The sequence below is a fragment of the Marmota flaviventris genome, chromosome 12 (genome assembly GCF_047511675.1).
Source record: "Marmota flaviventris isolate mMarFla1 chromosome 12, mMarFla1.hap1, whole genome shotgun sequence".
Lineage (NCBI taxonomy): Eukaryota > Metazoa > Chordata > Mammalia > Rodentia > Sciuridae > Marmota > Marmota flaviventris.
The window spans coordinates 34683678-34697743 of record NC_092509.1 but is presented as its reverse complement, the minus strand read 5'-3'; the positions used below and the strand labels follow the sequence as shown (position 1 = coordinate 34697743).

At 35.5% G+C, this 14066-nt stretch overlaps 1 protein-coding gene across 1 annotated transcript in view; it reads left to right on the top strand.

The window, feature by feature from the left end:
• The window catches only part of Malrd1 (MAM and LDL receptor class A domain containing 1), a 658798-nt gene that overhangs the window by 524743 nt on the left and 119989 nt on the right, over window positions 1-14066 (top strand). Inside the window, exons 34-35 of the mRNA XM_027928635.2 lie at window positions 1153-1413; window positions 11972-12097. Coding sequence (XP_027784436.2) covers window positions 1153-1413; window positions 11972-12097 — 387 coding nt within the window. The remainder of the gene's footprint in view (window positions 1-1152; window positions 1414-11971; window positions 12098-14066) is intronic.

Sequence of the window (14066 nt, the reverse complement as noted above, 5' to 3'; positions counted from 1 at the left end):
CTAACTATAGTCTAGATATGTATTCACTGATGGGTGAGTAGGGAGGAAAAGGAACTCTCAAATCTCATTTTTAAAATAAATTCACCACACCATCTTTCAGTATAAGACAAACTATTCTGATAAAATCCACACATAAAAGTAGCTTCAAATGTCCAGCAAACAAACTGTTCCTGAACTGGTCCCCATTGCTGTGTGGCTCTATTTTTTTCATTTATTCTCTAGAGTCACAAGTTCACCAATAATTAGTACAAAAACAACACAAAGTTTAATAACAGCCTCAGGATCAATGTTTCAATAAATTAGCAATAATCCTTCATATTTCTATACATTCACTGACCTCAAGAAACATCAACTAGTCAATATGAAGAGCAACACTCTTGGTTCATGATTAAATTTAACTTAGTGTAGACTCAATATTTTGCCACAAAAATAATCTGTGCAATGAAAGATTACAAAAGTAGCACTGAGTTTTTGGCTGCTTAATTTTGTGGACTTAATATCCGTAGGTGTAAAATGGATTTAAACCAGATTACCTTCAAGATCTCTTCTAGTGTAATATTTTAGATTGAACTGTGATTTTATCTCTATGTTAGATATGACAATACATGGCCTTTGGGCAGGAATCAAGATCTGAGCAAAATCCACTGTGATAGAACCATGGCAAACTGCAACTTCTGTGACTCTATCCTGGACAGAGTCTCAGGAACTAGATTCTCCAGGTGCAGGCATTAACAGACAGTGAATAAACCCTATATGGATATAATAACAATACCCTTAAATTCTAAAATTATAAGTGTACCTTTCCAAAATACCTAATTTACTGTGAAAAAAAAAAATGTCTTTCCTGGGATATCTGATTTCATGGTCAAATTCAAGTACTCTGAATAAAAATTTCTTCTGTAATTTAAAAGTCTCCATTTCCTTGTCAACCATTCCCTTTTAAAAAATGTTGCTGGTAAGATTAAGATAAGGCATACTCTCTAATCTCTTTTGCATAGAGTAGGGATCATTTTCCTAACTGGATATTAATTGACTTGAATTACCTAAGTGTTTCATATTTATACAAAAATAAATATATCCTGAAAGTTTTTAATACTGGACCTCAAGAAAACTGTCTTAATGTCAACATGACTTGACTTGCTCTCTTCTTAGGTCCCGTCACAATACAGCCATCACTCTGTGAAACTGATCAGTTTGCATGTATCTACACACTCCAGTGTGTCCCTATCTCCGGGAAGTGTGATGGACAGGAAGATTGCCTAGACGGATCTGATGAAATGGACTGTCCTCTCAGACCCTCTCAGCCATGTGGCAACATGGAGTTCCAGTGCTCTGCAGACCAGTGTATCCCATCCCTCCTGCTATGTGATGGAGTGCCGGACTGTCACTTTAATGAAGATGAATCCAGCTGCTGTGAGTTATTTTCACTAACTCAGTGTGTCAGGGAAGAAATGCCATTTTGAAATGATAAAGAGAGTCTGACAGATGAAACAAAGTTCTCCAGAGTCGTACCATGATCCTATCATCAATAATGTAGTTTTCTAATGTTATCTTCCTAAAGAAAGAATGTGGGTCTTGCTTACCATTTATGGCAGTACTCTGTAGTTATTAGCAATTTCTGTTACAATTCTTATTTCCTTTGTATCTAGGTCATTCTAATAGAGAATGGATGTATGTATATATATATATATATATATATATATATATATATATATATATATATACACACACACACACACACACACACACACACACACACACATATATATATACACATATATATTTATGTAATACTTTATAATATATATAATATATATTTTATCTTTTAAAAACACGTATAGAAATGGTTCTAAAAGTATAATTATAATTTCTTCTCACCTTAAAAATTCAGGATGGCTCAAATCAAGGGCTATAGATAAATATTGACTTTAATGGACACATATAAGTAAGGGCTGGGTCTGGACCTGGGTAGAAATTATGTTGCTGAGAGTTCAGTAAATCCTAAGGATATGAACTACCCATGTGAGATTGGAAAGGAAATTGAAAGCTGCCAATTTCAGTTTCATCATCCATGTCATGGGGTCAGTAATACCTAATTTAGAAAACTCTGAGAATTTGAGCAAATGCATGTGACAACTCAAGCCCTGTGTTGACCTTCCATTTTTATTATACTTAGCCCATGTCACATAGAGAAGGAAGAATGTTAGTTAAGAAGTAATCACATACTTCTACAGATGAGGACCTAATCATAGTGAGGTCCAAAAAACATTAACATTTTATTTAATTGTTTGTTTGCTTGCTTATTTTTTGTATTTTATTATATTCTTTTGGCAAGGGCTACAGTGATAAAGGTCCATAAAGCATGTTAATGACCCTACACTTTATAATAGTAAAAATCAGTTTGGGATGTCATAATAAGAGGGAAGCAGGAAGAGAAATAAAAGTCTATTTCAGTGTCCTGATTAGTGTGCACATTTGGAATTCTGATGACTATTGGAAAAGGAGTAAAAATAAATGAAAGAAAAGGGAGACAGCCTTTGGATGTTTAGACTTTAACCTTAAGTCTATGAAATGTTTTTCTTGGTTTAGGCTTGGAGATTTGTGGTGTGCCTCCCTGTTTTTTCTCACTTGTATATTCTCTTTGTGATGAAGACAGCTTGTCAGGTCTTGTAATATTTTCTTAGAGATAAGGTAAGCAAATGGAGGTGAATCAAAAGGAGAAACTGAGCCAAATTACTCCTCCCTGTTCCCCTCAGGGCTGTAATGTGATTTGGCTTGGCATAAATCATATTAAGTTCCATCGGGGCGTACATAGCTCAGTTGGTACAGTGCTTTGTGTACAAGGGAAGTTCTGTGTCCTTGTAATTTTAGGCATTCGTTACAAAGGTGGAGTTTGACTTGTCAGTCACATAAACTTCTGTTCCTAAAGGGAAATAAGTTCATGTTCATGTTAGGAATAGATTAGTGTTAGTGAGCTTTTCATTCATGTAACCAAAATATCTGGCATAAACAACTTAACAGAGGAAAGGTTTGTTTTGGCTCCTAGTTTCAGAGATTTCACTCAGTGGTTATCACTTCTCTTCCTCTGGGCCTGTGGGGAGTCAGATCCTCATGGCAGAAGGTTGTGGCAGAGGATAGCTGCTCAGTTCAAGGCAGCCAGGAAGCAGGGGGTGGAAAGGGAGACAGAGTTGGTGAAAGAGGCTAGGGACAAGATACTAGACCCCAAGGCTACATCCTTAATGACCTTTGTCCTCCTACCAGTTCCCACCTGCCTACAGTTACCACCATTTAAATTATGGATCCATCAAATGGATTAATACACAGAAAATAAAGACATTGCTTTTCTTTTTCTTTTTTTTCTTTCTTTCTTCCTTTTTTTTACATATAGTGTGTGCCTTTTTCATGCTTTTTAGAAATAGTATAAAAGTCAAAGTGATCTTCTTACACCTGCTGTTTTTTAAGTGTTTTAGAGTCCTCACTAATTATTACCTTATAGTTCCATCTGTGGACACTTCTACGTCACCTTCCACACCTGAGCTTTTGTGGGGCATTCCAGATGTAAACTTAACAACTAAAGCAAAACTCTACAGCAGAATTACAGAATAAAGCATTGAATGATGGCAATTCATCAAACATTTGAAGGCATAATAGTTTATTTCTGTCTCCCCTATTGATTTAGAATGACATTTTGTAAACTCACATTTATTCATCCATTTATGATACAGATGAATATGGCACTGTCCCAGGTCAGGTTGTAGATGCTTTTTACATCACTGAAGTAGACAGTAAGTTAAAAGTGTGAACATTTAAGTTCTATGACAGGGATAAACACATTGTGCTATAGAACATATAGTACACTTCCCAACTATGGTGCTGCAGTCTATAAATTAAAAAAAAAATAACTTCAGAGAAAAACTTGGAAAGACAAGTAGTCACTAAATAAGTAAAACGAAGATGTTCGACTTAAGTGAGGAATGTTTCAAAAAAGAAAATAAGTCATGTGAGTGAAGTATATTTTTTATTGCTAGAGTTGAGTCAGTGGTGAGAAACATAGAATTCTGAAGGGATAAGCTGACACCAGATCTCGAAGAGCCCTCATCCATCACACCCATGTTGCACAACAATTTTTATGCAATATATAGAGTGGATTAGAGGGGAAAAGGAGACTGGAAACATGTTTGGAAATGGATATATGGAGCTCAGGAGATATATATATATATATATATATATATATATATATATATATATATATATATATATATATAAATACATGGCCGTCAGCATATGGTGATTGAAGCTGTGTGTGCAAATGGAATAAAATATGACAGACAGAATCTAAGGGAATGTCTAAGGGACAATTAAGAACAAACAAACTTTGAAAGACACTGAGAAGATATGGTTGTTGAGGCAGAAAAATTTTACCTCTGCCCTCTTAGGGTCCCAGATGGGTCCAGTGCTTGAATTCACATTAGATACTTGAAAAAGAGAAAGGCAAAGTGTTAAGCACCCATGAAGAAATGAAGACCCAAAGAAGCAGTTAGGAGTATGTGTATACCAGAGTGAACAAAGAATGGTAAACTGAAAATGTGAGTCAATTAGTGGGGAGGCTTGAAAGGTAGGAGGTGTTCGGAAAAGGTCTATACAGCATTTTCTTGGTCTCAACTTATTGTCCTTGAAAATAAGGACACTGCTTTACTTTTTCTTTTCTTTCTTTCTTCCTTTTTTTTTCATATAGAGCATGCCTTTTTCATGCTTTTTAGAAATAGTAAAAAAAAAAAAAAAAAAAAAAGTCAAAGTGATCTTCTTACACCTGCTGTTTTTCAAGTGTTTTTAACTTAAATGGTTGACATGCCACAGCGTATTTTAATCCATTTGTTGTCATAGATACAGGTGGAGCATCAGAAAAAAGTAATGATCTTAAATCAAAGGTATTCATTAGAGAATATTTATTAGTTGGAATGTCTCTGAGAGATAAAATAAAATTAGGCCTAAGTATATAAAAATTAGGAAAAGCATGATTCCTAAGGATCTTGAGAGAGAATCTTCTGTGGATAAGAGGGCAGTGTTCTACAATTAATCTTTTTGAAGAACAAATGGGAAATGACAAGAAAAGAAATCAGACAACTCCTCAGAAGTTGGCTGTGGAGTGGGACATAGGATAAAAGAATAAGTTTAGTACTCGGGTTGTAGCACAGTGGTAGACTGCTTGCCTCACACACGTGAGGCCCTGGGTTCAATCCTCAGAATCACATAAAAAGTAAATAAAATAAAAATAAAGATATTGTGTCTATCTACAACTAAAACCTGTTTTTAAAGAATACATTTATTTTATTTAAGTGCTTTGCACTTAATTTTAGATAGGAAAATCAGAAATCCTTATATTCTTGCAAAAATAAACTTTCTAGTGATCAGAATGTTAAATTAATTCCTATTTTATATTTTCTTACCGTTGAAAACATCCTCTTTTTTTATATAAACTGAAATGATAGTTCTTCTATTGAAATAAATTCCCTTTCTCAAAAAAATATTTTAAAAAATAAGCACGGTTAAATCATAGGGAACAACAGCACAAAGGTAGGGACACTCTTTTTCTCTGGTACTCCTCTGATAGCAATCTTTGTCAGGAAGAGATTAGGATTTCATCAGGTGTTTTTTTTTTTTTTTTAATTTTTTTTAGTTGTAGATGGACACAGTCTCTTTATTTATTTATTTTTATATGATGTCGAGGATCAAACCCAGTGCCTCACACATGCAAGACAAATGCTCTACCACTGAGCTACAACCCCAGCCCTCTTCAGGTGTTTTTATTACTCAATATCCTGGGAAGAAATAGGTGGTCCTTTGATACTGCACAAGTCGAGACTATATTAAGAAGGTTCATGACATTTGGTACAAATGGAAATCCGTATGTAGCAAAATGAAATTAAACCCCTATCTCTCACCATGCCCCAAACTGTTAATTGTCATTACATCAAAGAATATGAGAGGATGGAACTCAAATTGGATCAAGGACCTAGGAATTAGACCAGAGACCCTACACCTAAAAGAAAAAAAACTAAAACCAGATTTTCATCATGTTGGATTAGGCCCCGACTTCCTTTCCTTTTCTTTTTTTTTTTTTTTTTTTTAGATATCTTTTACTTGTAGATGGACACAATATCTATCTATCTATCTATCTATTTATTTTTATGTGGTGCTGATAATCAAACCCAGTACCTCACACATGCAAGGCAAGCACTCTACCACTGAGCTACATACAGCCCCACCCCTAGGCCCTGACTTCCTTAACAACACTCATAAAGTGCAAGAAATAAAATTAAGAATGGGATGGATACAAACTAAAAAGCTTCTTCTGAGCAAAAGAAAAAAAGTCAGGAGGTGAAGAGAGAGCCTACAGTATGAGAGCAAATTTTTACCATACGCACAAAAATAGAGCACTAATCTCCAGGATTTATAAAGAACTCAAAAACTTAACACTGAACAAATAAACAACCCAGTCAATAAATGGGCTAAGGAGATGAACAGACACTTGTCAGAAGAATATATAGAATCGATCAACAAATATATTAAAAATGTTCAACATCTCTGGTAATTAGAGAAATGCAAATCAAAACTATTCTAAGATTTCATCTCACCCCAGTCAGAAGGGCAGTTATCAAGAAAACAAGCAACAATAAGTGGTGATGAGGATATGGGGGGAAAGGAATGCTCATATATTGCTGGTGGGACTGCAAATTGGTGCAACCAATGTGGAAAGCGGTATAGAGGGTCCTTAAAAATTTGAAATGGAACCACCATTTGACCCAGCTATCTCACTCCTTGGTCTATACCCAAAGGACTTAAAAACAGCATACTACTGTAATGTAGCCACATCAGTGTTTATAGCAGCACAATTCAAAATAGCCAAACTGTGGAAGCAACCTAGATGCCCTTCAATAGATGAATGGATAAAGAAACTGTGGTATATATACACAGTGGACTATTACTGAGTAGTAAAAGAGAATAAAATTATGGCATTTGCAGATAAGTGGATGGAGTTAGAGAACATCTTGCTAAGCAAAGTAAGCCAATCTCAAAAAACCAAAGGCTGAATGTTTTCTCTGATAAGTGGATGCTAATCTATAATTGGGGGGGGGGGGGTGATAAGAGATGAGTGGAGGAACTTTGGGTTGGGTAAAGGGGAGGGGGGAGATGGGTTGGTTCATGGGAATAGGAAAGATGGTGGAATGAGATGGACATCATTACCCTAGGTACATGTCTGATCGCATGAATGGTATGACCCTACTTTGTGTACAACCAGAGAAGTGAAAAATCATGCTCTATTTGTGTACAATGAGTCAAAGAGCATTATGCTGTCATGTATACTAATTAGAAAAACTAAATAAATAATTTTTAAAAAAGAAGGTTCATGAGAGAACCAGTAAGCTCACAAGCCCCAAGACATAATAGGATTGGGACTGTTGATTGTCATTACATCAAAGAGTGTGAGAGGATGGAACAGTTGACTGAAACTGGAGTCAAAAAGGACCATTATATAAAGGAATTCAAGAAGAGAGGGATGGAGAAAGGATGAATGGGTCCAAGGGTAGAATTGGGTAGAAGGAATAATTTCTAATATTCTATAGCAGGACAACCAACAATAGTTGATGATAATAAAATAATTCAACATAGCTGCTAGAGAAGAATTTGAAAATGCCCAGCACAGAGAAATGAGTTGGAGGTAACACATAGTCCAGTTACCCTGATCTGGTCATTATACATTTGATTCATGTAGTGAAATGCCACATGGCACCCCATAAATATGTATAATTATTTCATGTCAATTAACATTTGATTTTTTTAAAAAAGAAGAAGATTGGCATTTGGTTAAGGGAAGCAGCTGATCTATGCCACTCTCACCTTCCCTTCCCTCTCTGTTGATCTGCTGCAGGTGCCACCTCTTGTCCCAACCCAACCATATGGTGGAACTCAAAGACGCTGGTTGAAGTCTCCTTGTAGTTCTCACTTCCAGGTCCCGGAATAAGAATAGAAGGTAGAGAATGCTTCAGGAGACACATCTATCCATTAATGATGGAAAGGAAGGTGAAAAACAGGCAGGGAGGCAGACAGTTCACCTTCTCATCACTAGCAGCTGATGTGACCTATGGAGTTCAGTGTCATATCTGGTGATTTGGAATGGATCATTTTCCTAATATTGCTTATTTTTAAAGTATCATCTATCTAAGAGAATGGCTTAAAGCCACAAAATGTTCTATATTACTTTACCTATTTTGGTAAGAAAGAGTATCAACCTCTAAGATTATGATGGATTAGAGTATGAATTTCTATGGGCTTTAAAGCATAAGGTTTAAGGGCTAGATGCTGTGGTGCACACTTGTAATCCCAGTGAGCCTAGAGGCTAAGGCGGGAGGATCACAAGTTTGAGGCCAGCCTCAGCAACTTAGTGAGACTCTCTCTCAAATTAAAAAAAGAAAGTTGCTGGGGATATAGCCCCTGGGTTCAACCTCCTGTACCACAAATAAATAAATAAATAAATAAGCAAATAAATAAATACCATTTAGAATTTTTTTAAAAAAACATAATATTTGAAATAGAATGTGGCATAAATTTTGGAATGTTTTTAAATTATATAGGTATTAATAAAATAGGAGAAATAGAAAATGGCCCATTTTAATTCTTCTGTTTTTAATATAATTTCCCTTGCTTTATGGATGCCAGTAAATACTAATTGTATTCACAATTTATTTGCTACCTACTTCTAAAAAGAAAATGTATGAATACCCATTAACTTTAATGTTATAGAAACTTGTATTTTTGTTTTTAAATTATAAAGTAATGGCAATTTTTAATCTATCTTAACTGTTAACTTTCTATTCAAAAGAAAAAATAAAACTTTTAATAAATAAATGTAAGCCATTTATTTTCTTATTTTTTGTGTTTCATTGCTGTTTGTGCAATAGATGTGGTTTATTCCAATAACAAGTTAGAGCTCTTCACTATCTATCTAGTCAACTTAAAATTAACATCTCATCAAATTGGAAAATGGATGAGGAAATATGAATAGATCAGTATTTCCAATACAAAGGTTCAAAATATATGCATTACAGATATATGAATAGTGTCTATAATCCATGTACCCAGATTTCAAAATAATAGTTGTTGCTAACTACTGTATGGTCTCTCAGCCCTTTGCAATGAAAAAATGAATCATAAATATGTATGCTCACAAAAATAATGCTCATATATATACAGAGATACATGAATATACATATCTAATATATACAATACTTTTTACCAATAATTTCTGCATCTGGTAGGGGTTGGAAGGTTATTCTTTTTTCCTGGTTTACTTGTTTTTTGCAATGATTGTCTTTTCAATACATATCTTAAAAAAATTTAACTCTTTTGAAAAGCTTAAAGAAATCCATGTCCTGTGACCTTAGTCATTTCTACAATCTGGTTCTAGCCTTGTTTTATATCTACACTACCTCCAGACTCAAACCCTCTAATGGCAACTGCTATACTCAAACTTACTGATTATCCATCTAAGGATTTTATTCCCACCTTGCTAAATGACTTTTTCTGAAAACATTAAAATTAAAGCATTTTAAGACTCTAATCTTGATTTAGTTCTTTATAGACCTACAACCACTAAAAGAATCCTTGTTTTTATAATATTTATATATACCAATGCTTTGCCAATTAAGTTTGATCTTATAGCAGTCTTTTAGAATATATATATATTCTTTGTCTTTTTCAAATTATGTATATCTTTGTCTTTGTCAAATTATATATACATATATATATATATTGTTCTCTTTCTTTTTAAATTTATCTCCTACACTTTCCACTCTAAGTATTAAAGCAGAGTTTCTTACATGTAGTGGAAATTCAATAATAGTTATTGGTGTGAATTGATATTCTATTCTAGCACCTTAAGAAAAATTGTTCAGTAAAGATTATCACTTAGAGTTTACAGAGCCAGGATTTTCAGTCAATGGAGATATATATATTAAAAAACATAATTTTTCATGCCTAACTTTACAATAAATTTTTACAGGCGGTTCTTAAAACTAAACAGTGTCAAAACCGTCAAATAAACAATTCTTGCTGGCCCATTGTACTTGAAGAAGGTAATAAGTGACATGTTGACAAAAATCTGTACAAGACCCATGCATGGGGATGTTTATCCCTGGGTCGTCGAAATTATCTGTTTGCCTTGAAAAGATTGTGTCTTGATTTTCTTTATTCTAGTTCAAAGAATTTTCCAGACCAATATTTTTAAAGGTTTTAGCAGTATATAGACTAAATGTTCAAATAAGGTATTGTGTGTGATACTATTAATTAAGTCAGAGTTGTTCTCATTAAAATGGATTAAGTTCCAGAGAGCTCTCTTTGTCCAGTGCTGCCCTTGACATTATCTCTTCTATATCCTAAGACTCAAAAGAGCAGGGTTGGAACGGAAGTGTAAGTTAATATCAGTATCATTCAATGCTTTTGAAAAGTATCCAGACTCTGACAAAAGAGTACAGTGGGTTCAGGGTTGGATATAGGTCCCCTGCTCTAGACATATAACAATGCTAGATAGAACTATCCTATAAAAAGCCTTAGCAACAAGATGAAGATAAACATTGGCACAGTAGAAAGAGAAAATATAGATCAGCCCTTTACCCAGGCCTGCTGAAACAGAACAGAGAGGAACCAGGCTTCACACATGGTGGTAGCCTGAAATGAGGGATTCTCTTTCAGCTCTAACTCATAAAATGAGTCTAAACCAAAGCTTCATGGAAAGCTGTAATCCTAAAGAGACTTGAGAAGAGGAAGCAAGCACATAAGAATTCAGTTTTAGGACAAGAAGTGAGTTTCCCAGTAGAGGCAGAAGATATAAGTAAATGTATGCAGACTCACATCCAAGGGAGGAAGAGTTTGCAGAACCAGCTTGTCCTTGACAGTGCTCCTGAAGGACATCAATAAGGTATTTTTCTTCCGAAACAACCAAAGTTTTGTGAGCATGGCATCTCTAACCTATTAGAATTCTTGTCCCTTGAAGCCAGATCACACTCCATTAATGATCCACAGCAAGAATTCCTGGACATATAACTGTTCTTCCATGATGCATGGTCATGATGCTGTAAAGGAACAAGCTTGTAGTACATTGAACTTCATTGTACGCCATCACTCAGATCTACTGGGTATCCAGTGACTACCCAAGAGTTAAGCCCCATTTGGAAGTTGAATATTAAAAGAAATTGCAGTCTTTGTCATATTAATTATACTTAATATTAGAGACATTAGGAGAGGAAAAATCTACAAAGACATCTAGCTGACTCCTGAAATCAATTAAGACTTTATAGTGCATGCAATTTATGTGTAATACAGCATAGTTCTTGTATTGTTCTGCTTGGCCTACGATGACAAAATACCTCAGACTGGATGGCTTAAATAACAGAAATTTATTTTCTCACAATTCTGGAGGTTGGAAGGACCAAGATCAAGGAACTGGAGGGTATGAAGTCTCCTCTCCTTGGCTAGTAGGTGGCTGCCTTCTTGCTAGGTCCTCATATGACCTTTCTTCTATACATTCACATTCCTGGTATTTCTCTTCTTGTAAGGACATTCATGTCATTGGATTAGGCTCTGATGATTTCACTTAACTTTAATTACCTCCTGAAAAGCCCCATCTCCAAATAAAATATCATTTTATTAAGAATTAGGAGTTCAACATCAATTGAGGGGAATATGCACAATTCAGTCTTAAAAATATGTATTTGGGAAATTATTTTATTGACAAAATTTTGGGAGAAATTTTCAACTTAATGAAAATTTTCTCAAAAAGAACCGTTTTTCTAAAGTACAGGTCTAGAAAAAAAATGGACAGTAATATAATAAACGATCTTATTATTTCATTAAGAGAAATGCTTGGAAAAAATAAAGGCATGCTTATAACCAGGGTCATTATTCTTTATTTTAGCCAATAAGAGCTGTTCTAATGGAGCTCTGGTGTGCACCTCTTCTGACAGCTGCGTCCCTGCTCACCAGCGCTGCGACGGCTTTGCTGACTGCATGGATTTCCAAATTGATGAGTCTAGCTGTTCAGGTACTTTGTTTCCATTCAAATATTCTTTGTTGTATGACCCAATACCTTAACCTGCAGGTAGTATAAAAATATTAAAGGTTGACTTCCTAAATAATAGCAATCATGGACTAATTGAATGTTTCTTTTCTTTTTGGGGTGGGGGGTACCAGGGATTGAATCCAGGGGTGCTTAATCCCAAACCACATCCCTAGTCCTATTTTATTTATTTTTTTAAATTTTGAAATGGGATTTGGTTAATTTGCTTAGGGTCTCACTAAGTTGCTGAGGCTGACCTCAAACTTGCGATTCTCCTGCCTCATCCTCCTGAGCTGCTGGGATTACAGACATGTTCCACTGCACCTAGCTAATTGAATTTCTGTGATTTGTTTTGGGGCAGGGAGGATATTGACCTTAAATGAAACTTTTTTTTTTTTTAAATTTTTTATTGTTGGCTGTTCAAAACATTACATAGTACTTGATATATCATATTTCACAATTTGATTCAAGTGGGTTATGAGCTCCCATTTTTACCCCATATACAGATTGCAGAATCACATCAGTTACACATCCATTGATTTACATATTGCCATACTAGTGTCTGTTGTATTCTGCTGCCTTTCCTATCCTCTACTGTCGCCCCTCCCCTCCCCTCCCCTCCCCTCTTCTCTCTCTGCCCCCTCTACTGACATTCGTTTGTCCCCCTTGTATTATTTTTCCCCTTCCCCTCACTTCCTCTTGTATGTACTTTTGTATAACTCTGAGGGTCTCCTTCCATTTCCATGCATTTTCCCTTCTCTCTCCCTTTCCCTCCCACCTCTCATCCCTGTTTAATGTTAATCTTCTTCTCATGCTCTTCGACCCTACTCTGTTCTTAGTTACTCTCCTTATATCAAAGAAGACATTTGGCATTTGTTTTTTAGGGATTGGCTAGCTTCACTTAGCATAATCTGCTCTAATGCCATCCATTTCCCTGTAAATTCTATGATTTTGTCATTTTTTAATGCAGAGTAATACTCCATTGTGTATAAATGCCACATTTTTTTTATCCATTCATCCATTGAAGGGCATCTAGGTTGGTTCCACAGTCTAGCTATTGTGAATTGTGCTGCTATGAACATCGATGTAGCAGTGTCCCTGTAGCATGCTCTATTTAGGTCTTTAGGGAATAGACCGAGAAGGGGAATAGCTGGGTCAAATGGTGGCTCCATTCCCAGCTTTCCAAGAAATCTCCATACTGCTTTCCAAATTGGCTGCACCAATTTGCAGTCCCACCAGCAATGTACAAGTGTACCCTTTTCCCCACATCCTCGCCAGCACTTGTTGTTGTTTGACTTCATAATGGCTGCCAATCTAACTGGAGTGAGATGGTATCTTAGGGTGGTTTTGATTTGCATTTCTCTGACTGCTAGAGATGGTGAGCATTTTTTCATGTACTTGTTGATTGATTGTATGTCCTCCTCTGAGAAGTGTCTGTTCAGGTCCTTGGCCCATTTGTTGATTGGGTTGTTTGTTCTCTTATTGTCTAATTTTTTGAGTTCTTTGTATACTCTGGATATTAGGGCTCTATCTGAAGTGTGAGGAGTAAAGATTTGTTCCCAGGATGTAGGCTCTCTATTTACCTCTCTTATTGTATCTTTTGCTGAGAAAAAACTTTTTAGTTTGAGTAAGTCCCATTTGTTGATTCTAGTTATTAACTTTTGTGCTATGGGTGTCCTATTGAGGAATTTGGAGCCCGACCCCACAGTATGTAGATCGTAGCCAACTTTTTCTTCTATCAGACGGTGTGTCTCTGATTTGATATCAAGCTCCTTGATCCATTTTGAATTCACTTTTGTGCATGGCGAGAGAAAGGGATTCAGTTTCATTTTGTTGCATATGGATTTCCAGTTTTCCCAGCACCATTTGTTGAAGATGCTATCCTTCCTCCATTGCATGCTTTTAGACCCTTTATCAAATATAAGATAGTTGTAGTTTTGTGGATTGGTTTCTG